At 49.9% G+C, this 26454-nt stretch overlaps 1 protein-coding gene across 2 annotated transcripts; it reads right to left on the reverse strand.

Moving 5' to 3' along the window:
• Nucleotides 1-259: 259 nt before the first annotated feature.
• ZNF77 (zinc finger protein 77) lies at nt 260-14976 on the reverse strand. Of its 2 annotated transcripts, none has more exons than XM_030936798.1 (4): nt 14848-14976; nt 5492-5618; nt 3604-3781; nt 260-1865 (listed from the first exon to the last, which is right to left on the reverse strand). In XM_030936798.1, exons 1-4 carry the CDS (start codon nt 14848-14850, stop codon nt 542-544), a joined length of 1632 nt encoding a protein of 543 aa, XP_030792658.1. In that variant the 5' UTR covers nt 14851-14976; the 3' UTR covers nt 260-541. The 2 variants fall into 2 exon arrangements, with proteins under 2 accessions (XP_030792658.1, XP_010365612.1); XM_010367310.2 differs by having other exon boundaries at nt 260-1868.
• Between the last annotated feature and the right edge of the window lie 11478 nt (nt 14977-26454).

Consider the following 26454-nt stretch of genomic DNA (forward strand, 5'->3'; position numbering starts at 1 on the left):
GGTTGAACCAGGGAGGTGGAGGTTGCTGTGAGCCAAGATCATGCCTCTGCACTCCAGCCTGGGCAACACAGCAAGACTCTGTCTCAAAAAAAAAAAAGAAGGAATCAAAAACGTTTCATCTAAACTCACACCAAGTTGTGCATGAAAACAAAAAAACAATCACCCCCCAGGTCCAAAAGACATTGCAATGGAAATGAGACAAATTTTATATAACTACAATTACTTAAAGTCCTAAATGACAAAATATACATAGTATAGCTGAAAGCGTACAAAACAGTATTTATTAAGTTTACATCACAAACAAACTAGGAATTTATACACAAGGAGTCACTATTAAGGCCGAGGCATGTAAAGGCAATACCATATTAATCATAATTAAGAGGTTTCTCTCCTACTCGGAGTTTTCAGGTACAAAATAAGCGCTATCCCAGAAGGTTTTCCTACATGCTCTACATAAATAAGGTTTCTTGCCAGTGTTTTCTCGCATTTACAACAAGGTTTTAGGGTTGAACACTCCCCCAGGTCCACTGTATTCATGGATTCACGTTCCAGCATGTGTTCTCACGTGTGCTTGCAGCGATGCGAGATACCTGAAGGTTTTCCCACACTGCTTGCATTCATACGGTCTCTCTCCAGTGTGTGTTCTCACGTGCACACGAAGGGACGAGGAACAACTGTAGGCTTTCCCACATTTAGGACATTCGTAGGGTTTGACTCCACTGTGTGATCTCACATGCTTTTGAAAGTACTGAGCATGGCTGAAGGCTTTCCCACACTGATTACATTCATACGGCTTCTCCCCGCTGTGGGTTCGCACATGTTCTCGAAGGGAGGAGTGACAGCTGAAGGCTTTCCCACAATGCTTACACTCAAAGGGCTTCTCTCCAGTATGCGTCCTCACGTGGATTCGAAGGGAGGAGGAAAAACTGTAGGCTTTCCCACACTCCTTACATTCATAGGGCTTCACTCCGCTGTGTGTTTTCACATGTCTTCTAAAGTAAGTGGGACATCCGAAGGCCTTCCCACACTGCTTGCACACATAGGGCTTCTCTCCGGTGTGCATTCTCACGTGTGCTCGCAGAGAGGAGGGGTACCTGAAGGCTTTGCTGCATTCCTTACATTCATAGGGTTTCTCGCCACTGTGCGTTCTCCCGTGTTCTCGAAGAGATGAGTAACAAGTGAACGCTTTTCCGCAATGTTTACACTGACAGGGTTTCTCTCCAGTGTGCGTCCTCACGTGATCTCTAAAGGAGGAGTAACAGCTGAATGATTTTCCACAATGCTTACATTCATATGGTTTCTCTCCAGTGTGTGTTCTGACATGTTCTCGAAAGTATGAGGGACAGCTGAAGGCTTTCCCACACTCCTTACACTCATAGGGTTTCTCGCCTGTGTGAGTTCTTACATGCCGTGTAAGGTAGGAATAATACATAAAGGTCTTCCCACATACTTTACATGCATGGGTTTTCTGCCCATGGTGACTATTCACATGTCCCCTGAAAGAGGAGCGACAAGTGAAAGCTTTTCCACATTTCTTACATTCATAAGACTTTTGACTGCTGAGACTTTTCATATATGTCGCGGATGCTCTCCCTGAGTCCCAGCCATTACAGGGTTTCTCTACAGTCTGCGTTTTCGCAGCAGGGCTTTGGCAGGAGAGGCAGCTACAGGCTTGCCCACATTCCTTACACAGTCTCTGTCTGGTGTGAGATCTCTGCTGATTTTCGAAGGCTTTGCCACACTTAGTGCACTCAGAGGGCTGAGCTTCGGCAGGGCAACTCTTGTGCACAGGAAGGTTCGCCGTCTGGCTCCAGGTCTCTCCACATGGATGAACTTCATTACTTTCACAGAGCCTCCCCAGTTGACTTCTGTTCAAAATGGGAAGCACACTCCTAGTCATTAATGATTATAAGTGATTAACTGATAAATGGTTTTTAGTGATTATTTTGATTACATATTTTCCAATTTCACTGAATGGGTCTATTTTCAGCACGGTCTGCCTGGTGTCTACCAGGCAGAATTAAGAACAAGCTTAATTCTCCAGCTGAAGGCTCGACTGCAGCCATAAATTTCACGGTGTTTCTTTTTTTCTTTTTTTTTTTTGAGAAAGAGTCTCGCTCTGTCGCCCAGGCTGGAGTGCAGTGGCGACATCTTGGCTCACTGCAAGCTCCACCTCCCGGGTTCACGCCATTCTCCTGCCTCAGCCTCCCGAGTAGCTGGGACTACAGGCGCCCACCACCACGCCCGGCTAATTTTTTTTATTTTAGTAGAGACGAGGTTTTACCATGTTAGCCAGGATGGTCTCGATCTCCTGACCTCGTGATCTGCCCACTTCAGCCTCCCAAAGTACTGGGATTACAGGCGTGAGCCACCATGCCTGGCCTTTTTCTTTTTTCTTTTTTTTTTTGAGACGGAGTTTTGCTCTTGTTGCCCAGGCTGGAGTGCAATGGCACAATCTTGGCTCACCACAACCTCCACCTCCTCCACCTCCCGGGTTCAAGTGATACTCCTGCCTCACCCTCCCGAGTGGCTGGGATTACAGGCATGCACCACCACACCTGGCTAATTCTTTTTTGTATTTTTTTTTTTTTTTTTTTAGTAGAGATGGGGTTTCCCCATGTTGGTCAGGCTGGTCTCGAACTCCTGACCTCAGGTGATCCACCTGCCTCGGCCTCCCAAAGTGCTGGGATTACAGGCGTGAGCCACTGTGCCCCGCCCACGGTGTTTCTCATGGATGAGGTTTCCTGATATTGTTTCTAACTGTTTCAGACATGTGACGTCAACATCACATTTATGAAAATATTCTCTTAGGTACAGTCTCGGCCAGGTACAGTGGATCACACCTGTAATCCAAGCACTTTGGGAGGCCGAGACGGGTGAACTGCTGAGTCCAGGAGTTTGATACCAGTCTAGGTAGCATGGTGAAACTCCGTCTCTACAAAAACACAAAAATTAGCCAGGTGTGGTGGTGTGTGCCTGTGGTCCCAGCTACTGGGGAGGATGAGATGGGAGGATTGCTTGAGCCCAGGAGGCGAAGGTTGCAGTGAGCCAAGATCTGTGCCACTGCACTTCAGCCTGAGTGACAGAGTGAATCCCCATCTCAAAAATAAATTAAAAAATAAAATTTAAAAAAAAAGTAATTATTAAAATATATTTTTAAAAAGAGAAAATAAAGAAAAAGAAAAAAGTCTCCATGAGTCTACAATTGTGTAGCTGGTTTATACTTTTTTTTTTTTTTTTTTTTTGAGATGGAGCTTTGCTCTCATCGCCCAGGCTGGAGTGCAGTGGCGTGATCTCGGCTTACCACAACCTCCGCCTCCCAGGTTCAGGCGATTCTCCTGCCTCAATCTCCTGAGTAGCTGGGATTACAGGCATGGGCCACCACGCCCAGCTAAGTTTTGTATTTTTAGTAGAGACAGGGTTTCTCCATATTGGCCAGGCTGGTTTCGAACTATTGACCTCAGGTGATCCGACCGCCTCAGCCTCCCAAAGTGCTGGGATTACAGGCGTGAGCCCCCCCACCCGGCTGATACTTTTCGTTTAATTGCAAGTTAGTTTGACACTCTGTGGAGAGGCCCATCCCTCTGATTGTGAGCCACTCACCTCAAATGCCTCTCTGGGATTTGGTGCTGATCTCCAATGTTATCAAATCTCCAATTTTCTCCAAAAATAGACCAGTAATCACTTGTGAACTTTACAATTTCTTCATCATTGGATATTCCATTCCCCAAAACATCACTCTGAGAACTTGATCCACTGGTTCTAACATAAATGCAACAATCTGCAACAATCAATTACACAATTTCTTAGGGGAAATATGTTGGGATAAAGGAAAGAAAATAGACCACATATGGATTTCTTTTCATATACTAATCCAAAAATGTAACCACAGTTTATAAGGAAGAATAGACATGCTATCAAAGTGAGACTCTGTTGACCTCATCTATTTGAGAATTTGGCAATAATAAAAAACAGATGAGCCGGGTGCAGTGGCTCATGCCTGTAACCCCAAAGCACTGGGGGGCCAAGGTAGGAGAATTGCTTGATCCCAGGAGTTCAAGAGGAGCCTGGGCAACGTAGAAAAATAAGGAGACCTCATCTCTGAACAACAACAAAAAATTTAAATTAGCCACGCGTGGTGTTGGTGTTGTGTGCCTATAATCCCAGCTCCTTGGGAGGCCAAGGAGGGAGGATCACTTGAGCCCAGGAAGTCAAAGCTGCAGTAGGCCATGATTGCACCACGGCACTCCAGCCTGGGTGACAGAGTGAGATCCTGTCTCAAAAAAAGAATAGTGCCGGGCGGGGGAGCTCACGCCTGTAATCCCAGAACTTTGGGAGGCCAAACCGGGTGGATCACCTGAGGTCACGAGTTCAAAACCAGCCTGACCAACATGGTTAAACCCTGTCTCTACTAAAAATACAAAAAATTAGCCGGGCATAGTGGCACGTGCCTGTAATCCCAGCTACTTGGGAGGCTGAGGCAGAAGAATCACTTGTACCTGGGAGGTGGCGGTTGCAGTGAACCAAGATTGTGCCATTGCACTCTAGCCTGGGCAATAAAACTCTGTCTCAAAAAAAAAAGAAGAAGAGATGAACATGGCAGCCTGTTTACTAAGAAACAGAATAGTTCCAAAGAGATGGAGACTGATGTCAAGTAAAATATTATCAGAAAAGGAAAGTACAAAGTTGGTGGGCAAAATGCACATGCACAAATGCTCCTTTTATATGAGGAAATACAGAGGCTTTCCCCTGCGAAGGAGGATGGTGCAGGAGGATGGAGGAAAAGCCACACAGGGCAGCTGAGAGAGGACACACCTCCTCCTTCTCAGAGAAGGGTTTGTGTTTCTAACCCACACTGCCAAATAGAACCTTCTTATCCAGAACCCACTCTGCCTGAGGGCTGCTTACTGCTCTCCTGGTGCTCACAGGCACAGGGCCCTTACAGGAGTCCTTCCTCTCGGCTGTGCCTGGCTGCCCTCAGGTGTGGGCGCCGCCCACTCCTTGAGAATCACATGATGAGGAAGGATTGTGAAGGGCAACAAATGTTCCCCGAGACAGGCCAACACTTATGACCTCCCAGACCACCGATGATGACTGAGAGTTTTAACTGCAGCAAAATGACCATGTCAAACATGGATTACTCACCGTGTAACTTTGATTTACTTTATCACAGTGTACTTTGATTTTCCCAGTACAGTTACTCTGTGTGGTGAACCACAGAGCTGCCTCCGTTGCCCCAACGTGACACAGAATACTCTGCCCACACTTATAACCTGTGAGCAGCCAAAAGACTGGTGATCAAGAAAACCTAAATATCAATAATACACAAAACTTTGTTTTCAGGGAGAAGCGTTTTGACTCCATGTTCCATGGGGGTTGGGATCATGTCTATCTCTTTTCCAACATATTTCAATTTCTGAGCTCAAATCAAAAGAAAAACAAGGTATCTCTGCTCTCCAGGGACGCAGGGAAGGAATGATGCCAATCTTACCTAAGGAGGCCAGGTTCCTGCAGGTCTCCAGCATCACATCTCTGTACAGGCTCCTCTGAGCATGATCCAGCAACGCCCACTCTTCTGGGGTGAAGTTCACAGCCACTTCCTCAAAGACCAGGGAGTCCTAAAACATTCCACACATCCCACTTCAGCAAGGCACCATCCTCCCCAATGTGCACAGGAAGAGGGGTGAGGCCGACAGCCTGGGGAACTGAGCCACACAGAGCTTATGTTCTTGTGAGAGGTGACAGACAATATGAAAAAGTGCGGTACACGCAATGCTGTGAGTACCTTCCCAATAGGAAGCAAAGCGTGATGGTGGCCTCTGCGGGAGACTTACAAGGAATTACTGAGAAATGGCAGATCTCAGATCTGCAGGGCAGAGGAAACACTAAAAAATGTGAAAGCATCATTAAGCTAAGGCTGGTGGCTCGTGCCTGTAATCCTAGTACTTTGAGAGGCTGAGGTGGGAGGATTGCTTAGGGCCAGGAGTTGGAGACCAGCCTGGGCTACATACCGAGATCCCGTCTCTACAAAAAAAATAAAATATGATAAATTAACCAGCCATGGTGGCACACACCTGTAGTCCCAGCTACTTAGGAGGGTGAGGAGGGACGATCGCTTGAGCCCAGGGGTTCAAGGCTGCGGTGAACTGTGATTGTGCCACTGCACTCCAGCCTGGGCAACAGAGTGAGACCCAATCTCAAAAAAATAAAATAAGGCCGAGGCAGGCAGATCACGAGGTCAGGAGGTCGAGACTATCCTGGCTAACACGGTGAAACCCTGTCTCTAATAAAAATACAAAAAAAAAAAAAAAAAAGAAAAGAAAAATTAGCTGGGTGTGGTGGCAGGCGCCTATAGTCCCAGCTACTCGGGAAGCTGAGGCAGGAGAATGGTGTGAACCCAGGAGGTGGAGCTTGCAGTGAGCCCAGATCACACCACTGCACTCCAGGCTGGGCAACAGAGCGAGACTCCATCTCAAAAAAAAAAAAAGAAAGAGAAGAGACTCTATCCTTATAATTTAGGATACTGGCCAGGTGTGGTGGTTCACGCCTGTAGTTCCAACACTTTGGGAGGCTGAGGCAGACAGATCACTTGAGCTCAGGAGTTCGAGACCAGCCGAGGCAACACGGTAAAACCCGTCTCTAACAACAACAACAAAAAAAACCTAAAAGAATTTAGGATATTGGCCTGACCTGGAGGGAGAAGCCTACCATTATGTATCATTTCAAATGAGATGCCAAGGGCTGGCTGTCATTACACACGGTTCACTTTAGGATGGTTCAGCTGATTCTGTAATTGTCTTACAAAACTTTTCTACATGTGTTCTATTCTACAATAAAATGCTGTCAGCAGCTGGGCTTGGTGGCTCATGCCTACAATCCCAGAACTTTGGGAGACTGAGATGGGAGGACTGTTTGAGCCCAGAAGTTCGAGACCAACCTGGACAATATGGTGAAACCCTGTCTCTACAAAAAATACAAAAATTAGCCAGGCATGGTGGTGTGCACCTGGAGTCCCAGCTACTCAGGAGGCTGAGGTGGGAGGATCATTTGAGCCCAGGGGGTTGAGGCTGCAGTGAGACAAGATGTTGCCACTGCACTCCAGCATGGGTGACACAGTGATACCCTATCTCAAAAAAAAAAAAAAAAAAAAAAAAAAGGCCGGGAAAGGTGGCTCACAACTGTAATTGTAATCCCAGCACTTTGGGAGACCGAGGCCGGCAGATCACTTGAGGTCAGGAGTTCATGAGCAGCCTCGCCAACATGATAAAACCCCATCTCTACTAAAAATACAAAAATTAGCCAGGCGCGGTGGCTCACGCCTGTAATCCTAGCACTTTGGGAGGCCAAGGCAGGTGAATCACCTGAGGTCAGGAGTTCAAGACCAGCCTGTCCAACATGATGAAACTCCATCTCTACTAAAAATACAAAAAAAAAGTAACCGGGTGTGGTGGCGGATGCCTGTAATCCCAGCTACCTGGGAGGCTGAGGCAAGAGAATCGCTTTAATCTGGGAGGCAGAGGTTGCAGTGAGCTGAGATTGCACCACTGCAATCCAGCCTGGGCAACGAAAGCAAAACTCCGTCTCAAAAAAGAAAAAAAAAATTAGCCAGGCATGGTGGCAGGCGCCTGTAGTTCCAGCTACTCAGGAGGCTGAGGCAGGAGAATCACTTAAACCCGGGAGGCGGAGCTTGCAGTGAGCCAAGATCGCACCACTGCACTCCAGCCTGGGCAACAGAGTGAGATTCCAGCTCAAAAAAAAAGGTATGAACTCATAATTCACATTAAAGGAAAACTGCCAAGTCATCTTCATAGATGCCCCAAACAAGCGGTTTATTCTATCCACCATCCAGCCGTATCCAAAAATCTGAGAAGTATCAGGTGGGAATCTGCATCGCAAAGCGGTGTTCATCCACGGATACACGAATGGCATGAAGCACACTGGTCCCGCCTCAGGTGCCACACCCGCTTCAACCAAAGTCCCTTAACCTGGGCCTGAATACAAACGCAGCTGAGGCTGGGCACGGTGGCTCATGCCTGTAACCCCAGCCCTTTGGGAGGCTGAGGCAGGTGGATCACTTGAGGTCAGGAGTTCAAGACCAGCCTGGCCAACGTGGTGAAAGCCCGTTGTTAGGGACAAACTGCCTCAAAAAAGCTTCTTGGCGCGCCCACCCCTCCCCCAGATGCTCTGCAACTCTTCTCTGTGCCCACCCTTCCCTCAAGCCTCTTTACATTTTTTTTTTTTTTTTTTGAGACGCAGTCTCGCTCTGTCGCCCAAGCTGGAGTGCAGTGGCCAGATCTCAGCTCACTGCAAGCTCCGCCTCCCGGGTTCACGCCATTCCCCTGCCTCAGCCTCCTGAGTAGCTGGGACTACAGGCGCCGCCACCTCATCCAGCTAATTTTTTGTATTTTTAGTAGAGACGGGGTTTCACCATGGTCTCGATCTCGTGACTTCGTGATCTGCCTGCCTCGGCCTCCCAAAGTGCTGGGATTACAGGCTTGAGCCACCGCGCCCGGCCGCCTCTTTACATTTCTAAGCCCTTATCTGGGCACCAGAGTGAAGCCAGTGAAGCTTCTCACCGCAGTGATCAAGACTCCTCACTGATCAGACCTTGCTGCGATAAGCAAACCCCAATTACAAACCATCCGGACCGCACAGGGGGAGGTCATGGGAAGCATAAACAAACTTGACCTACACCCTCCCCTAATAAATGTCACAAGGTAATATGCGGCAAAATTAACCAGCAAACAACCCCAGGGTCTTTCTCCCCCATAGAAACCCCTCATTTTGTAAGCTCAGGCTTGCCTCCTCTCTCTCTAGTGGAGCAGCCGGTAGGTTCAGTAAACTTCCTCGCCTGACCTTGGGTCTCTCTCTCATCCTTTCTCTCGGCTAACCTTATACCCGTCTCTACTAAAAATACAAAAATTAGCTGGGCATGGTGGCGCGCCTGTAATCTCAGCTACTCAGGAGACTGAGGCAGGAGAATTGCTTGAACCCAGGAGGTGGAGGTTGCAGTGAGCTGAGATCAAACCACTGCACTCCAGCCTGGGAGACAGAGCGAGACTGTCTCAAAAAAAATAAAAATAAAAACGCAGCCAAATCACCACTTTCAGTGTTAAAGGACAAAGGGGTGAGTGCTGGATTCTAAAAGACTAATCTAGGCCGGGCGCGGTGGCTCAAGCCTGTAATCCCAGCACTTTGGGAGGCCGAGACGGGCGGATCACGAGGTCAGGAGATCAAGACCATCCTGGCTAACACGGTGAAACCCCGTCTCTACTAAAAATACAAAAAACTAGCCGGGCGACCTGGCGGGCGCCTGTAGTCCCAGCTCCTCGGGAGCCTGAGGCAGGAGAATGGCGTGAACCCGGGAGGCGGAGCTTGCAGTGAGCTGAGATCCGGCCACTGCACTCCAGCCTGGGCGACAGAGCGAGACTCCGTCTCAAAAAAAAAAAAAAAAAAGACTAATCTAGAAGGTTTTTTTTTTTTTTTTTTTTTTTTGAGACGGAGTCTCGCTCTGTCGCCCAGGCTGGAGTGCAGTGGCACGATCTCAGCTCACTGCAAGCTCCGCCTCCCGGGTTCACGCCATTCTCCTGCCTCAGCCTCCCGAGTAGCTGGGACTACAGGCGCCCGCCACCTCGCCCGGCTAGTTTTTTGTATTTTTTAGTAGAGACGGGGTTTCACAGTGTTAGCCAGGATGGTCTTGATCTCCTGACCTCGTGATCCGCCCGTCTCGGCCTCCCAAAGTGCTGGGATTACAGGCTTGAGCCACCGCGCCCGGCCTCTAGAAGGTTTTTTATCCCACAACGGGTCCCGTGCAGAAAACAGGTATGATGAGTTCATGATTATCCTCATGATAAATTGTTTGTCAATCCCCTAACTGGAATTGCCACTTCTCTGTACTGTGGGTCTCAGCACTGTGGGTCGCATTTTACAGAATGTGCATCCATCTGATGCGCAGATACTAACAGGAGACGGAGCAGGGTCACACGTTGTCACAAACTCTGCACCCTGCCTAAGTCGGTGCTAGTTTCATGAATGTTTTCAATCCACACCTTCGCCCACTTCACAATAAGGCGTGGGGCTGTGTGTGCGCCTTTCCCCTCGTCCTAATGGAAGAAGCAACATTTTCCAAGTTTGAGAGTTTTCCACAGCAGCCTTCTCAGGCTAAGCCACAGAATAACACCAGGCAGTGGCAGAAGGCAAAGAACACATCTGAGACACTACTGACTGCCCTCACTAAGGACAAGAAAAAAAGACAAAAAGCATTTATTCTTTATTTTTTTTTTTTTTGAGACAGGGTCTAGCTCTGTTACCCAGGCTGGAGTGCAGTGACGCAATCTCAGCTCACTGCAACGTCCGCCTCCTGGGTTCAAGCGATTCTCCTGCCTCAGCCTCCCAAGTAGCTGGGATTACAGGCACGCAACACCACGCCCAGCTAATTTTTGTATTTTTAGTAGAGATGAGGTTTCACCATGTCGGTCAGGGTGGTCTTGAACTTCTGACCTTGTGATCTGCCCACCTCAGCCTCCCAAAGTGCTGGGGTTACAGGTGTGAGCCACCGCACCCGGCTCTTTTTTTTTTTTTTTTTTTCTGAGACAGGGTCTAGCTCTGTTGCCCAGGCTGGAGTGCAGTGGTGCAGCCTCAAACTCGTGAGCTCAAGTGATTCTGCTCCCTGAGCCTCTCAAGTGGCTGGAACCACAGGTGCGCATCCCCAGTCTCATTATTTTACATTTATTAAAACCTGGGGCTGAAATAGGAACAATACCAGTGCTGAGCCGGACACAGACGAGGCTGTTTGCAGCTGTCAGGTGACAATGTTGAACTGACTTCAGTTCTGTGCTCCTGCAAACCAGCAAAGGTGAGCCCCATCCTGCTGTGCTCTGGAATTGGGCACAGCCAGGACCCTCCCTTCCCATATGACTTAGGTAAGATTAATGCAGATGACAAGGCCAGATTCAGACCCTCCGAAGTCCCATTCTTTGTCTCAGAAATGATTCGCTAGGTTAGGAGCAGTGGCTCACGCCTGTAATCCCAGCACTTTGGGAGACCGAGGCGGGCGGATCACGAGGTCAGGAGTTCGAGACCAGCCTGACCAACACAGTGAAACCCTGTCTCTAATAAAAATACAAACATCGGCCGGGCACGTTAGCTCAGGCCTGTAATCTCAGCACTTTGGGAGGCCAAGGCGGGCAGATCACCTGAGGTCTGGAGTTCAAGACCAGCCTGACCAACATGGAAAAACCCCGTCTCTACTGAAAATACAAAAATTAGCCATACGTGGTGGTCCATGCCTGTAATCCCAGCTACTCGGGAGGCTGAGGCAGGAGAATCGCTTGAACCTGGGAGGCAGAGGTTGCGGTGAGCCGAGATCGGGCCATTGCACTCCAGCCTGGGCAACGAGAGTGAAGCTGTATCTCAAAAAAAAATAAAAATGCAAAAATACAAAAATTAGCTGGGCATGGTAGCCCACACCTGTAATCCCAGCTACTTGGGAGGCTGAGGAAGGAGAATCTCTTGAGCCCAGGAGGCAGAGGTTGCAATGAGCTGAGATCGCGCCACAGCACTCAGCATGGGCAATAGAGCTAGACTCCATCTCAAAAACAAAACAAAACAGAAAACTGCTTCAAGACCAGGTGCTCACGCCTGTAATCCCATCCCATTAGCAGGCCGAGGGGAAAGGATCAGTGGAGCCCAGGAGTTCAAGACCAGTCTGGGCAACATATTTTTCTCTACAGGAGAAGAAAAAAATTGACCAGGTTGGCCGGGCACGGTGGCTCAAGCCTGTAATCCCAGCACTTTGGGAGGCCGAGACGGGCGGATCACGAGGTCAGGAGATCGAGACCATCCTGGCTAACACGGTGAAACCCCGTCTCTACTAAAAATACAAAAAAACTAGCCGGGCGAAGTGGCGGGCGCCTGTAGTCCCAGCTGCTCAGGAGGCTGAGGCAGGAGAACGGCGTAAACTCGGGAGGCGGAGCTTGCAGTGAGCTGAGATCCGGCCACTGCACTCCAGCCCTGGCGACAGAGTGAGACTCTGCCTCAAAAAAAAAAAAAAAAATTGACCAGGTCTCACTAGATGGCCCAGGCTGGTCTCAAACTTCTGGTCTCAAGCATCATCCTGGCTCGGCTTCCCAAAGTTCTGTGATGACAGGTGTGAGCCACCACACCTGGCCGTTAAAACATTTTTGTTAAGAATTAGCGGGGTGTAGTGGGGCATGCACAGTCCCAGCTACTCAGGAGGCTGAGGCAGGAGGCCTGCCTGAGTCCAGAAGGTTGAAGCTGCAGTAAGCCATGATCGCACCACTGCATTCCAGCCTGGGCAACAGACTGAGACCTGACTAAAAGAAAGAAAGAAAAGAAAAACCTTTTTATTTTTCTTTTTGAAACGGAGTCTCGCTCTGTCGCCCAAACTGGAGTGCAGTGGCCAGATCTCTGCTCACTGCAAACTCCGCCCTTCAGGTTCACGCCATTCTCCTGCCTCAGCCTCCCGAGTAGCTGGGACTACAGGCGCCCGCCACTTCGCCCAGCTAGTTTTTTGTAATTTTTAGTAGAGACGGGGTTTCACCAGGTTAACCAGGATGGTCTCGATCTCCTGACCTTGTGATCCGCCTGTCTCGGCCTCCCAAAGTGCTGGGATTACAGGCTTGAGCCACCGCGCCCGGCCGAAAAGAAAAACTTCTTTTAGCAAACTCTTTCTTTTTTTTCAGATGGAGTCTCACTCTGTGGCCCAGGCTGGAGTGCAGTGGTGTGATCACGGCTCACTGCAACCTCCGCCTCCTGGATTCAAGCAATTCTCCCTGCCTCAGCCCGCCAAGCAGCTGGGATTACAGGCGCACACTACCACGCCAGCTAATTTTTGTATTTTTTAGTAGAGATGGGATTTCACCATGTTGGCCAGGCTGGTCTTGAACTCCCGACCTCAGGTGACCCACCTGCCTCAGCCTCCCAAAGTGCTGGGAGTACAGGCATGAGCCACTGTGCCAGGCCTAGCCAACTCTTCAGATGCCTGCATACTTGATGGTCACAGAGCTCTCCCCCTGCAGCTGTCTCCCTGTGCCCATGGCATTAGTCCCCCAGCCCAATCATCAACTGTCCCCATGTCCCTGTTGCTTATACCCCCACCCCACTGCAAGAGAACCCCAAGCCTCTGGCATGACTCCCCTTCCCCTAATCCAAGTAACCCTTCTCCCTATTCCAACAGCCCCTTCTCCCCCTCCCCCAATACCTTGCAATAATCCTTTTTCATAAAAGTTTCCTTACTATGTTTGGGTTGACACAGGCTTAACCACAGCGTCCCGTTTCTTCCCCAAACTTTACTCAGCCTTCTGTCCTCTCCACAGGTCCCTGAACTTTGAGTGGCCGCCCTGAGTCTGAGCAAGCAATAAGTGTGGAGCCCCCCCATTACCTCCCCTGAGCGAGCTGACCACGAGGAGGTACATTTACTGTCAATCCACTTTCTGCTTGTCCCCTAAAAAGTTCCTCCAAACCCTTTTTTGTTTATGAAAGTAAAGCCTTTTCCTGGTTGATTTTGAGAGCAGGCAGGTTTCTGAGGCTGGGGCTTATCCCTATTTTTCTCTCTCCTTCTCTAGCCACGATTTTTTTTTTTTGTTTTTGTTTTTGTTTTTGTTTTTTGAGACGGAGTCTCGCTCTGTCGCCAGGTTGGAGTGCAGTGGCCGGATCTCGGCTCACTGCAAGCTCCGCCGCCCGGGTTCACGCCATTCTCCTGCCTCAGCCTCCCAAGTAGCTGGGACTACAGACGCTGCGACCACGCCCCGCTAACTTTTGTATTTTTAGTACAGACGGGGTTTCGCCATGTTGGACAGGCTGGTCTGGAACTTCTGACCTCAGGTGATCCACCCGCCTCGGCCTCCCAAAGTGCTGGGATTACAGGCGTGAGCCATCGCGCCCGGCCCAGAATTTTATTTTTGTTTGACAGGCTCCAGGACAGGGCACCACCTCCTCCTTGGCAGACCTTCCCAAACTGACCGCCAAGCCCCTGACGGCCCCTGCCCTCTCCTCAAACTCTCCCCGAGCCCCTGACTGCCTCTACTGTCCCCCCAAACTGCCCTCAAGCCCCTGACCGCCTCTACTGACCCCCAAAGTGCCCGAGCCCCTGACCGCTTCTGCTGTCCCCTCGAGCTGCCCCCAATCTCCCGACTGCAACTATTGTCCCCCTAAACTGCCTTCAAGCCCCTGATCACCTCTGTTCCCCAAAACTGCCCCCTTCAAACACATGACGGCCTCTACTGCCCCCCAAACTGCCCCCGACTTCCTGACCGCTGCTGTTGGCCCCCTAATCTGCCCTTGAGCCTGACTCCCCTCTACTGAGCTCCCAAAGTGCCGCCGAGCCCCTGAACAAGTCTGTTCCCGCAAACTGCCCCTCCCCTCCTCCACTCTCCCAAAACTGCCCTTGAGTCCCTGGCCGCCTCTACTGTCCCCGCAAACTGCCCCAGCGCCCCTTAAACCTCTACTGTCCCCGCAAACTGCCCCAGCGCCCCTTAAACCTCTACTGTCCCCGCAAACTGCCCCAGCGCCCCTTAAACCTCTACTGTCCACTTAAACTGCTCCAAGCCCCTGACCACCTCTGCTGTCCCCACAAGCTCCCCCCAAACTCCTGACCTCTACTGTCCCCAGAAACTACCCCTCCAGTCCCTGACCGCCCCTGCTGTCTCCCCAGACTGCCCCAGCACTACCGGTCGGCCGCTGTGACCGCGTTCCCGGGGCCCAGGCGCTCGTCCTGCGCCGCCCCGCGCGTCCCTCAGCTTCCTCCGGCCGCGAACACGGGCGGACGCCGGTTTCTGCCGCCCCACCTCGCCCTGGGCCCGGGCTCGGCTCGCGCCCCGCACTCACCATGTCCCGCCCGCTCCTGGGCTCTCCGGGGCAAGCGCCCCGCGGTCCAGCGGCCGGCGCTGGTGAGTACCACAGTCCACCTGAGCCGCTCGGGGGTAGGCGGGGAAGCGCACAGGGCAGAGGGGAACTGGGCTTTCCGTCCCCAGGGCCTGATTGGACAGATCTCGGGAAGTCGCGACTCTGATTGGACAATACTGTCAACTCCGCACCCCTGATTGGAGAGTTCCCCAGTCGGTCCCCCTAGCGCCCTTGATTGGTCAGGGCTCCATTTTTTTTTTGGCTTAACGTCTCTGATTGGACAGTTCCCTGGGCCCCGCCCCTGCCTATCCTGATTGGCTAGTTCTTCCCTGAGTGACGGGCGCGTCGAGAACACGCGTGGCTGACCCTCCAGCCAGGGACACGCGGATCTGGGCGAACTCACTCCAGTCCGGGGAGGGCGCGGCGTCCTCCTCCGACTGCGCGGGAACTCCAGACTCAGTTTCCCCTCGGAGCGGCCTCTCGTGGGAGGAGAAGGGGAAGGGCGAGGAGTCCCATGGGGCAGAGTCCTGCGTGGGGACGGGACCCGCGTGTGTGACGTCACCGTGCTGTCCCGCGTGGGCGCGGACGCCTGGGGTCCAGAGACCTGTAGATCCGGAGACCAGGCGCCGAGGCCTCAGGAGGCCGGACCCCACCAGGCGCGCCCTGTGTTCTTTAAAACTCTCCGCCGGGCGCGTTTGCTCACGCCTGTAATCCCACCACCATGAGAGGCGGAGACAGGCGGATCACTAGAGGTCAGGAGTTCAAGACCAGCTTGACCAACATGGCGAAAACCACTTCTCTACTAAAAATACAAAAATTAGTCGGGAACCGTGGCGGGCGCCTGTAATCCCAGCTACTCGGGAGGCTGAGGCAGAAGAATCGCTTGAACCCAGGAGGCGGAGATTGCAGTGAGCCGAGATCAGGACACTGCACTCCAACCTGGGCAGCAGACTCTATCTCCAAAAAAAAGAAAAGAAAGAAAGAAAGCTCTCAAGTGTACACTTGGCCTTGGGGGAGCGGACACTTTTAGGTCCGAGTTTGAGTGTGTTCCTAGATAATTTTTAGAAACCTTGTCTCTACTAAAAATAAAAAATTAGCCAGGTGTGATGGCACATATCTGTAATCCCAGCTACTCTGGAGGCTGAGGCAGCAGAATGGCTTGAACCCAGGAGGCAGAGGCTGCGGTGAGCCAAGATCAGGACATTGCACTCCAGCCTGGGCGACAAGAGCGAAACTGAGTCTCAAAAAAAAAAAAAAAAAAAAAAAGCCGCCCTCCCACAAATAGAACCAGGCAAGGTCATTAAGAGAGGGTTCTCACATTTATATGCTTAATAACAAAAAAGACTCTACAAAAACCACAGACTTAAACAAAAAATACTTTTACAGAGACACTCACTGGTGTGACCCTTGTTACTGATCTTTGCAGACAAGGATAATTATTTCTGAACAATGACGTAATCCTCACTTTTTTTTTTTTTTAATTTTTTTTCCTTTATAAACCTTTGTCCCAGTCTGGGCAACATGGCAAAACCCCATATATACAAAATATACAAAAATAAGCTGGGAATAAAGGAGTGTGCGCCTATGGTCCCAGCGACTTGGTAGGTTGAAGCAGGAGGATCTCTGGAGCCCGCGGCGGTGGAGGCTGCAGTGAGCTGTGATGTCACCATTGTACTCCAGCCTGGGCAACAGAGACCCTGTCTCAAAAAAACGAAAAACCAAAAACAACCTTTGTCTTCCTTTACCTCCCTGAATAAGCACATAGTTTGCTATGCCGCGCATATTCCCATTGCAATGCACTGTTACCATCGTTTTTACACAGCCTGTTATTTAGACTGACACCATAAAAACATGAATTATGACAATTACATTCATACATAAAATGGCAAGCGATATAGAGTTTATACTCTCTCAGTAGAGTTTATACTCTCTCAAGCTGGAAGGTCTTTTCGGAGATGAGCAATCGTGTTTCAGGCTTTAGGTATGGTGGCACAACTGAATAAAAGTATTCCATTTTCACATCCAGTTCAAATTTATTTAAACTTCTATGATTATTTTCTCAAATGAGTTAAAATAAGAATTCAATTGCCATAGGAACAGTACAGCTTTTACTTTAAAAAATTCTCTAGGGCCACGCCCGGTGGCTCACACCTATAATCCAAGCACTTCAGGAGGCCAAGGCAGGTGGATCACCTGAGGTCAGGAGTTTGAGACCAGCCTGGCCAACATGGCAAAACCTCATCTCTACTAAAAATACAACAATTAGCCGGGCGTGTGCGCCTGTAATCCCACCTACTCGAGAGGCTGAGGCAGGAGAATCACTTGAGCCCAGGAGGCGGGGATTGCAGTGAGCCGAGATCAGGCCGCTGCACTCCAGCCTGGGCGACAGAGACTGCATCTTAAAAAAAAAAAAAAAGCCATTTGAACAACACGTTTTGTTTCCCCCCACTTTACTACTTTTTAAAAGTACTATGGTGGCCAGGCACGCTGGCTCATGCCTGTCATCTCAGCATTTTGGGAGGCCGAGGCGGGCGGATCACGAGGTCAGGAGATGGAGACCATCCTGGCTAACACGGTGAAACCCCGTCTCTACTAAAAGCACAAAAAACAGCCAGGCGTGGTGGCAGGCGCCTGTAGTTCCAGCTACTCGGGAGGCTGAGGCAGGAGAATGGCGTCAATCAGGGAGGCGGAGCTTGCAGTGAGCCGAGATCGTGCCACTGCACTCCAGCCTGGGTGACAGAGCAAGACACCGTTTCAAAAAAAAAAAAAGTACCACGGTGCATACATTGCATTACAATTGTTTTTCTGGCTCAATGAAAAAAATAAATCCTCAGCTCTCTTCATCTTAATAGGTGACTACCTTACTCCTTACAAATGTGTATAAGATGATAGATGATATAAGTTGATGTAACAAGTTCTCTCTAAATAGACAGCGAGGCAGCGGACTCGTTTCCAATCTTTAGCTACTCAAAGCTTGTCTTATGTTGGGCCACCACGCCTGGCTGATTTTTGTATTTTTTGGTAGAGATGGGGTTTCACAATGTTGGCCAAGTTGGTCTCAAACTCCTGACGTCAAGTTATCTGCTTGCCTCGGCCTTCATCAGTGGGTATTAATGAAGCTTAGGATACTCACATTGTGTCGAAGATGAGAGGCAAGGAAACCACAAAGAAATTGGAAGTGATAGGAAAAGAATGGAATAAGAATAACTGTCAGAGAGGAAGTAGTGGGAACAAAAGAGAGGAAAGAAAAACATGCCTATTAGCAGAGTCCCTGAAGAAGGAAACAGTAGTACAGCCTTTCATGTTAAATCATTAAGAAACACACAAATAGGACAGGTGCGGTGGCTCACGCCTGTAATCCCAGCACTTTGGGAGGCCAAGGTGGGCAGATCACCTGAGGTCCGGAGTCGAAGAACAGCCTGACCAACATGGAGAAACTCCCATCTCCACTAAAAATACAAAAATTAGCTGGGCGTGGTGGCACATGCCTGTAACCCCAGCTACTCGGGAGGCTGAGGCAGAAGGGTCACTTGAACCTGGGAGGTGAAGGTTGTGGTGAGCTGAGATCCTGCCATTGCACTCCAGTCTGGGCAGCAAGAGTGAAACTCCGTCTCAAAAAAAAAAAAAAGAAAGAAAAGAAAAGAAAAAGAAACACATAAATACTATAGTAAATGTAGCAATGTACCTTGCAGAAGATCCAAAGGTTGCTTGTGGAATTTGGCAAGGGAATCTACATTTCCAGAGTTAGTATGCAGTGGTGGAGAGTTGTTGGAAATCTAATGGCAAGTTTTAAAACACAGGAGACAGGTGTGACTTGGTATTTGAGGTGTGTATGCACATTTTCTGTTTTCCTACCAGGCTCTCTTCAGTTATGTGCAATTTCCTCTGTTCACCTAGTGTTTCTTGAGGATGAAACTTAACATAAACAAATATGAAATTCGTGTTATACTCACATTACTCAACATATCAGGTATCCTGTGAAGATAGAGAGCCTGTATTTCCAAATCAATTGTTCTAGCCGACTGACAGCCTGTGTGTACTCACTATCCACATAGAATTATTTCAAAGTCAATTGAGTGGCCGGGTGCCGTGGCTCACGCCTGTAATCCCAGCGCTTTGGGAGGCCAAGGCGGGCAGATCACGAGGTCAGGAAATGGAGACCATCCTGGCTAACACGGTGAAACCCATCTCTACTAAAAATACAAAAAAATTAGCCGGGCATGGTGGGCGGGTACCTGTAGTCCTAGCCACTAGGGAGGCTGAGGCAGGAGAATGGCTTGAACCCGGGAGGCGGAGCCTGCAGTGAGTGGAGATGGTGCCACTGCACTCCAGCCTGGGCAACAGAGCAAGACTCCATCGCAAAAAAAAAAAAAAAAAAGTAAATTGAGGACACTGTAACACTCTGCTCTTAAATAGTTCCCAATGCTATTTTAGAGAAAAATCTAATTTTTATATAAAAGTCCACACTTCATATTCACACTTAACATACTTAACAATCCTTCCTTTATACCTAGCCCATAATCATATTTCCTTCAATTATACCCAAACTGTTCTTTATAGCTGGTCCTCCGAAGATCCAACCCCAAACCAGGTATTGCATCTTCTTTTATTTTGTAGTATTAAATGGTCAAGTTGAATTCTTCTGAGGTGTATTCTACGAATTTTTGTGTATGTATAGTGTTAAGGGGTGAATCGCGTCCCCACAAATCCATAAGGTGAAGGCCTAACCCACAGTACCTCAGAAGGTATTTGGAGATAGGCCTTTAAAGAGGTAATTAAAATGAGATCATTAAGGTGGGCTCAAATCCAAAATGACTGACATCCTCCAGTGTCCCCCAGGCGTAACACTTCTCCTCCCCTCTTTGATAATCACTGCTTTAGACTCTATTTGGCCTTAGAGTCTTTTCTCCAAAGTCCATCATTTTATCCGCTGTAACCCTGCTGTCTTCATTTAAGGGGTCCAAGACGTTTACAGGAGGGTGATAATGGTGATGATGCGCTGCCAATAATCATCCACACACAGCACTCATTATTTGACAAGTGCTGGTCATGTCATGTACTTTCATTTTACAGATGTGGAAACTGAGGCACTGAGGGGCTTGGCAACTTGCCTAATATCACCCGAGAGCTCATTAAGGCTTGGGGCCACGACTGGAACCCCAGGACGAAGCCCAGCTGAGCAGAAAACCTCTGTGCACAGGATGTAGCGATCAAGATAATAAAAATCAACTCCGGCCGGGCGCGGTGGTTCACGCCTGTAATCCCAGCACTTTGGGAGACCGAGACGGGTGGATCACGAGGTCAAGAGATCGAGACCATCCTGGTTAACACGGTGAAACCCTGTCTCTACTAAAAAAAATACAAAAAAATTAGCCGGGCGTGGTGGCGGGCGCCTGTAGTCCCAGCTACTCGGGAGGCTGAGGCAGAATGCCGTGAACCCGGGAGGCGGAGTTTGCAGTGAGCCGAGATGGCGTCCCTGCACTCCAGCCTGGGCGACAGAGCGAGACTCCGCCTCAAAAAATAAATAAATGAATGAAAATAAAAATCAACTCCGACTGAGAAAGTATCTGCCTACACATTCATCAGGCTGGGAAGATAGACCCAGATAATATCAGCTGGAAAATTAACAGAAAAAAATATTTCTGCCAAGGACACCTTTTTCTGAGCCATCAATGTCTTCTAGCTCGCTAAATACCATGCCCATTACAATCATACACAGTGATTGACATTTTATCAGTAAGAATGAACTTCCCTTCTCTGCCCGGAGGGTCCGATTTCCTTGACAGAGAATCGGGCTACATTTCCAACCCAGGTGCAGGGCTCTGATAAGGGGTTTCCGGGCATAACAATCTACAGCGGTCTTATCTTGTGGTTCCCAAGGAAACAGGACCCAGCAGCACTTCGCAGCCCAGACCCGAGAGTGACCCCTTTAAAGGCTTGCTCTGAGCCAAATGGAAACCACGCTGTATTTACATTACATCTAAACCCCACCCTTCTCTCCAAATCCGATGGGTCCTCAGGCCTAGCGGGTCAAAACGCCCCGCATCCCAAACCAAGACCCCCGAAGCCCAGCGGGGTTCCAATGGCCTCCAGAGCCTCCTCCCTGGGGCGCGGTGCCAGGAATTCGCCATTAAACGAGCCAGCCCTCTGCCCTTTGAACTCCGCTCCCATCCTTTGACCCAAAACACCCACGCCCCTCCACCGGAGCGCCCTCGCTTGGCCTCTGCCACCAAGAGATACAGGGCCAGGTCCATCAGTGAAAGGAGGAGAAACCGCTCTCACGTGAGGCGCTGCGGCCAGTAAGAGAGACGGCCGCCCCGGAACCGGAAACTAAGGCATCCATCTGGGACCAGCGGCGGCCGGGGGCGGAAAAGTGGGCTAGTAGTGAGCTTGGGATTGGTGAAGCCTCAAAGGTGGGAGGGACGACCTGCGTCCTCCAATCGCTGGGCAGGAAAAGCTAGTTCCCGCCCTTCGGGTGGTGATTGGCCTTGTTGGCAGATCCGCCCCTCGAGGGAAAGTCTCCGGTCAGAATCGCGCTGTAGGAACGACTTGTATTGGATCCGCCCCGGGGCGTGGCTAAAACTAGACCAAGGTCCCGGGAGGAGGCTGGGGGCGTGGTCTTTCGCGCAATCCTCCAACGCTCGATTACCCTGAACAATAAACGCTAAAATAAGTAATAAACGCTCATTTCCTGCAGCCAACACATTCCTCGTGCTAACATACTCCTGTACGAAGATATTCCCATCGTTGGGATTTTTCTTCCTTGAATGTCTCTTATTTCTTCCAGAAATAAGGTCATTTTTATGCATTTACATCTGGCTTTTCTTATTAATGAGTGTGTTGTGATGTTCCCTTCTGGCCACTAGACGGCCACGTAGCTCACATTTTCAAATTTGCGGATATTTTGTTGTGTTGCTTTGGACATAGGTGTCCAATCTTTTGGCTTTTTGGCCACATTGGAAGAATTATCTTGGGCCACACATAAAATACAGAAACACTAACCATAGCTGATGAGCTAAAACAAAACAAAAATAGAAAAATAATCTCATAATGCTTTTTTTTTTTTTTGAGACCAAGTCTCACTCTGTCGTCCAGGCTGGAGTGCAGTGGCCAGATCTCAGCTCACTGCAAGCTCCGCCTCCCGGGTTCACGCCATTCTCCTGCCTCAGCCTCCCGAGTAGCTGGAACTACAGGCGCCCCCCAGGTCGCCCGGCTAGTTTTTTGTATTTTTAGTAGAGACGGGGTTTCACCATGTTAGCCAGGATGGTCTTGATCTCCTGACCTCGTGATCCGCCGGTCTCGGCCTCCCAAAGTGCCGGGATTACAGGCTTGAGCCACCGCGGCCGGCCAATAATCTAATAATGTTTTAAGAAAGTTTACAGTAAGCAGTCCTAAAGGATACCAGCAGACCGCCAGGTGGGTTACAAGTTCCTCTTACCCGGTACAGCCCGCGAAAGAGAACAAAAGTCCCTTATTCCTGTTGTAGCTTCCCCAATCTCCAGCCAATCAACATCAAAAAGCCCAAGAAGCTATTAGCTACAAATTCCTGCGTTAAAAGGCACCAGGGAATTCTTCCAGGTCCCACATGTGCAGCTAGAGTCAAGGTTTAGCTAATAGTAACTTTTCCTCATTTTATTTTATTTTTTTGAGATGGAATCTCACCCTGTTGCCCACGCTGGACTGCAGTAGAATAATCATGGCTCACTGCAGCCTCCACCTCCTGGGTCCAAGCGATTCTCCTGCCTCAAACTCCCAAGTAGCTGGGACTACCAGCGCCTGCCAACACACCTGGCTAATTTTTGTATTTTTAGTAGAGACGGGTTTCACCATGTTGGCCAGATTGGTCTCAAACACCTGACCTCAGGTGATCTGCCCACCTCAGCCTCCCAAAGTGTTGGGATTACAGGCATGAGTCACCGCACCCAGTCAACCTTTTCCTCATTTTAATAGTTAAAAAAAAACCCAAGGCTGAGGCAGGAGAATTGCTTGAGCCCAGGAGGCGGAGGTTGCAATGAGCCGAGATCGCACCACTGCACTCCAGCCTGGGTGACAGAGCAAGACTCCATCTCAAACAAAAACAAAAACAAAACCCACCCCTAGGTGGAGATTTTGTACGCTATTGATACATGCGATGTGTGTTACAGCATGCAGATACTGAGTCCAACCGTAGGTCCACCTTTGCACACCTGACCTCACCAGTATTTTCTGACTATGTACGTACAGCCTCCAAAAAAGCAATTTCTCTTAAGCCACTAGCTGCTGCCTCTCCCTGTGAACAGCCTGCTCTGCCTCTCAGAGAGTACTTTCTTTTTGCAATAAATTTCTTTGCTTACTCACACTTTGGACTTGCTCTCAAATTATTTGTGCAGTGAAGCCAAGAACCTGCCCAGCCCACCAGCAACAGTTGTAACTGCCCGACAGGTTCTTCCTGCTCACTGCACAAACAAAATTGATTCGCAAAGACCATGGCATTGCAGTAAAGAGAGTTTAGTTGGCCTGAGGCTGGCTATGCCATGCAGGAAACAGAGTCATTACTCAAACCAAGCTCCCCCAAGGCTCTCTCGCCCAGGTTAGAGTGCAGTGGTGCAATCTCGGCTCATTGCAACCTCCGCCTCCCGAGTTCAAGCGATTCTCCTGCTTCAGCCGCCTGAGTAGCTGGTATTATAGGCGCCCGCCACCACGCCTGGCTAATTTTTGTACTTTTTTTTTTTTTTTTTGAGACGGAGTCTCGCTCTGTCGCCCAAACTGGAGTGCAGTGGCCAGATCTCAGCTCACTGCAAGCTCCACCTCCCAGGTTTACGCCATTCTCCTGCCTCAGCCTCCCGAGTAGCTGGGACTACAGGCGCCCGCCACATCACCCGGCTAGTTTTTTTTTTTTTTTTTTTTTTTTGTATTTTTTTAGTAGAGACGGGGTTTCACCGTGTTAGCCAGGATGGTCTCGATCTCTTGACCTTGTGATCTGCCCGTCTCAGCCTCCCAAAGTGCTGGGATTACAGCCTTGAGCCACCACGCCCGGCCTAATTTTTGTACTTTTAGTAGAGATAGGGTTTTGCCACGTTGGCCAGGCTGGTCTTGAACTCCTACTTAAAAGGGATCCACCAGCCTCAGCCTCTCAAACTGCTGGGATTACAGGTGTGAGCCACTGCACCCAGGCAGGGGTTTTTCAAAGATAGTTTGGTGGCCAGGAGGCTAGGGTCTGGGTGCTGCTGGCTGGTTGGGGATACAATCATAGGGATACGGAACAGGGCCCTCATGCCCTGAGTCCACTGCTGGGTGGAGGCCACAGGATGGGCTGGGGGGATCCATCTGGTTGTCAGAAATGCAAAAGCCTGGCCGGGTGCAGTGCCTGACGCCTGTAATCCCAGGACTTTGGGAGGCCGAGGCAGATGGATCACTTGAGGCCAGGAGTTCAAGATCAGCCTGGCCAACATGGTGAAACCCCATCTCCACTAAAAATACAAAAAAAATTATCTGGGCATGGAGGTGCACGCCTGTAATTTCCAGCTACTCAGGAGGCTGAGGCAGGAAAATCGCTTCAACCCAGGGGGCAGAGGTTGCAGTGAGCTGAGATCATGCCACCGCACACCAGCCTGGGCAACAAAGTAAAACTCCGGCTCAAAAAAAAAAAAAAGGCCGGGCGTGGTGTCTCAAGCCTGTAATCCCAGCACTCTGGGAGGCCGAGACGGGCGGATCACAAGGTCAGGAGATCAAGACCATCCTGGCTAACCCGGTGAAACCCCGTCTCTACTAAAAAATACAAAAAAAAAAAAAAAAAAAAACTAGCCGGGCGAAGTGGCAGGTGCCTGTAGTCCCAGCCACTCGGGAGGCTGAGGCAGGAGAATGGCGTAAACCCGGGAGGCGGAGCTTGCAGTGAGCTGAGATCCGGTCACTGCACTCCAGCCTGGGCGTCTGAGCAAGACTCCGTCTCAAAGAAAAAAAAAAAAAAAACCAGAGCAACTCCATCTTGAATAGGGGCTGGGTAAAAGGAGGCTGAGACCCCCTGGGCCACATTCCCAGGAGGTCAGGCATTCTTAGTCACAGGAGGAGACAGGAGGTTGGCAGGACGGTATCACAAGACACAGGTCAGGAAGACCCTGCTGTTAAAACAGGATGCGATAAAGAAGCCACCAAATCTCACCAAAACCAAGATGGTGAAGAAAGTGACCTCTGGTTGTACTCCCTGCTCATTATATGCTAATTATAATGCATTAGCATGCTAAGAGACACTCCCACCAGTGCCATGACAGTTCACAAACCCCATGGCAATGTCCGGAAGTTACCTTATATGGTCTAAAAAGGGGAGGAGGCTGAGGCGGGCGGATCACCTGAGGGTGGGAGTTCGAGACCAGCCTGACCAGCATGGAGAAATCCCGTCTCTACTAAAAATACAAAATTACCCAGGTGTGGTGGCGTATGCCTGTAGTCCCAGCTACTTGAGAGGCTGAGGCAGGAGAATCGCTTGAACCGGGGAGGCAGAGGTTGTGGTGAGCAGAGATCACGCCATTGCATTTCAGCCTGGGCAACAAGAGTGAAACTCCGCCTCTAAATAAATCAATTAACTAAATAAAAAAAAAAAAGAGGAGGAACCCTCGGCTCCGGGAATTGCTGACCCCTTTCCCGGAAAACTCATGAATAATCCACCCATTGTTTAGCATATGATCTAAAATTAACCATAAAAATAGCCAGTCAGCAGTCCTGGGGGCTGCCCTGCCTATGGAGTAGCCATTATTATTTTTTTTTTTTTTCTCTTTGAGACAGAGGAGTCTCACTCTGTCGCCCAGGCTGGAGTGCAGTGGCGCAATCTCAGCTCATTGCAAGCTCTGCCTCCCGGGTTCACACCATTCTCCTGCCTCACAGCCTCCCGAGTAGCTGGGACTAGAGGCACCCGCCACCACACCCGGCCAAGTTTTGTATTTTTTTTTTTTTTTTTTTTTTTGAGACGGAGTCTCGCTCTGTCGCCCAGGCTGGAGTGCAGTGGCCAGATCTCAGCTCACTGCAAGCTCCGCCTCCCGGGTTCCCGCCATTCTCCCGCCTCAGCCTCCGAGTAGCTGGGACTACAGGCGCCCGCCACCTCGCCCGGCTAGTTTTTTTTTTTGTATTTTTAGTAGAGATGGGGTTTCACTGTGTTAGCCAGGAGGGTCTCGATCTCCTGACCTCGTGATCCACCCGCCTCGGCCTCCCAAAGTGCTGGGATTACAGGCTTGAGCCACCGCGCCCGGCCAATTTTTGTATTTTTAGTACAGACAGGGTTTCACCATGTTAGCCAGGATGGTCTCGATCTCCTGACCTCATGATCTGCCCACCACAGCCTCCCAAAGTGCTGGGATTATAAGAGTAAGCCACCATGCCCAGCCGCCATTCTTTTATTCCTTTACTCTCTTAATAAACTTGCTTTCAGCCGGGCGCGGTGGCTCAAGCCTGTAATCCCAGCACTTTGGGAGGCTGAGACGGGCGGATCATGAGGTCAGGAGATCGAGACCATCCTGGCTAACACGGTGAAACCCCGTCTCTACTAAAAAATACAAAAAACTAGCCGGGCGAGGTGGCGGGCGCCTGTAGTCCCAGGTACTCGGGAGGCTGAGGCAGGAG

Source organism: Rhinopithecus roxellana, chromosome 8, assembly GCF_007565055.1.
Source record: "Rhinopithecus roxellana isolate Shanxi Qingling chromosome 8, ASM756505v1, whole genome shotgun sequence".
Classification (NCBI taxonomy): domain Eukaryota; kingdom Metazoa; phylum Chordata; class Mammalia; order Primates; family Cercopithecidae; genus Rhinopithecus; species Rhinopithecus roxellana.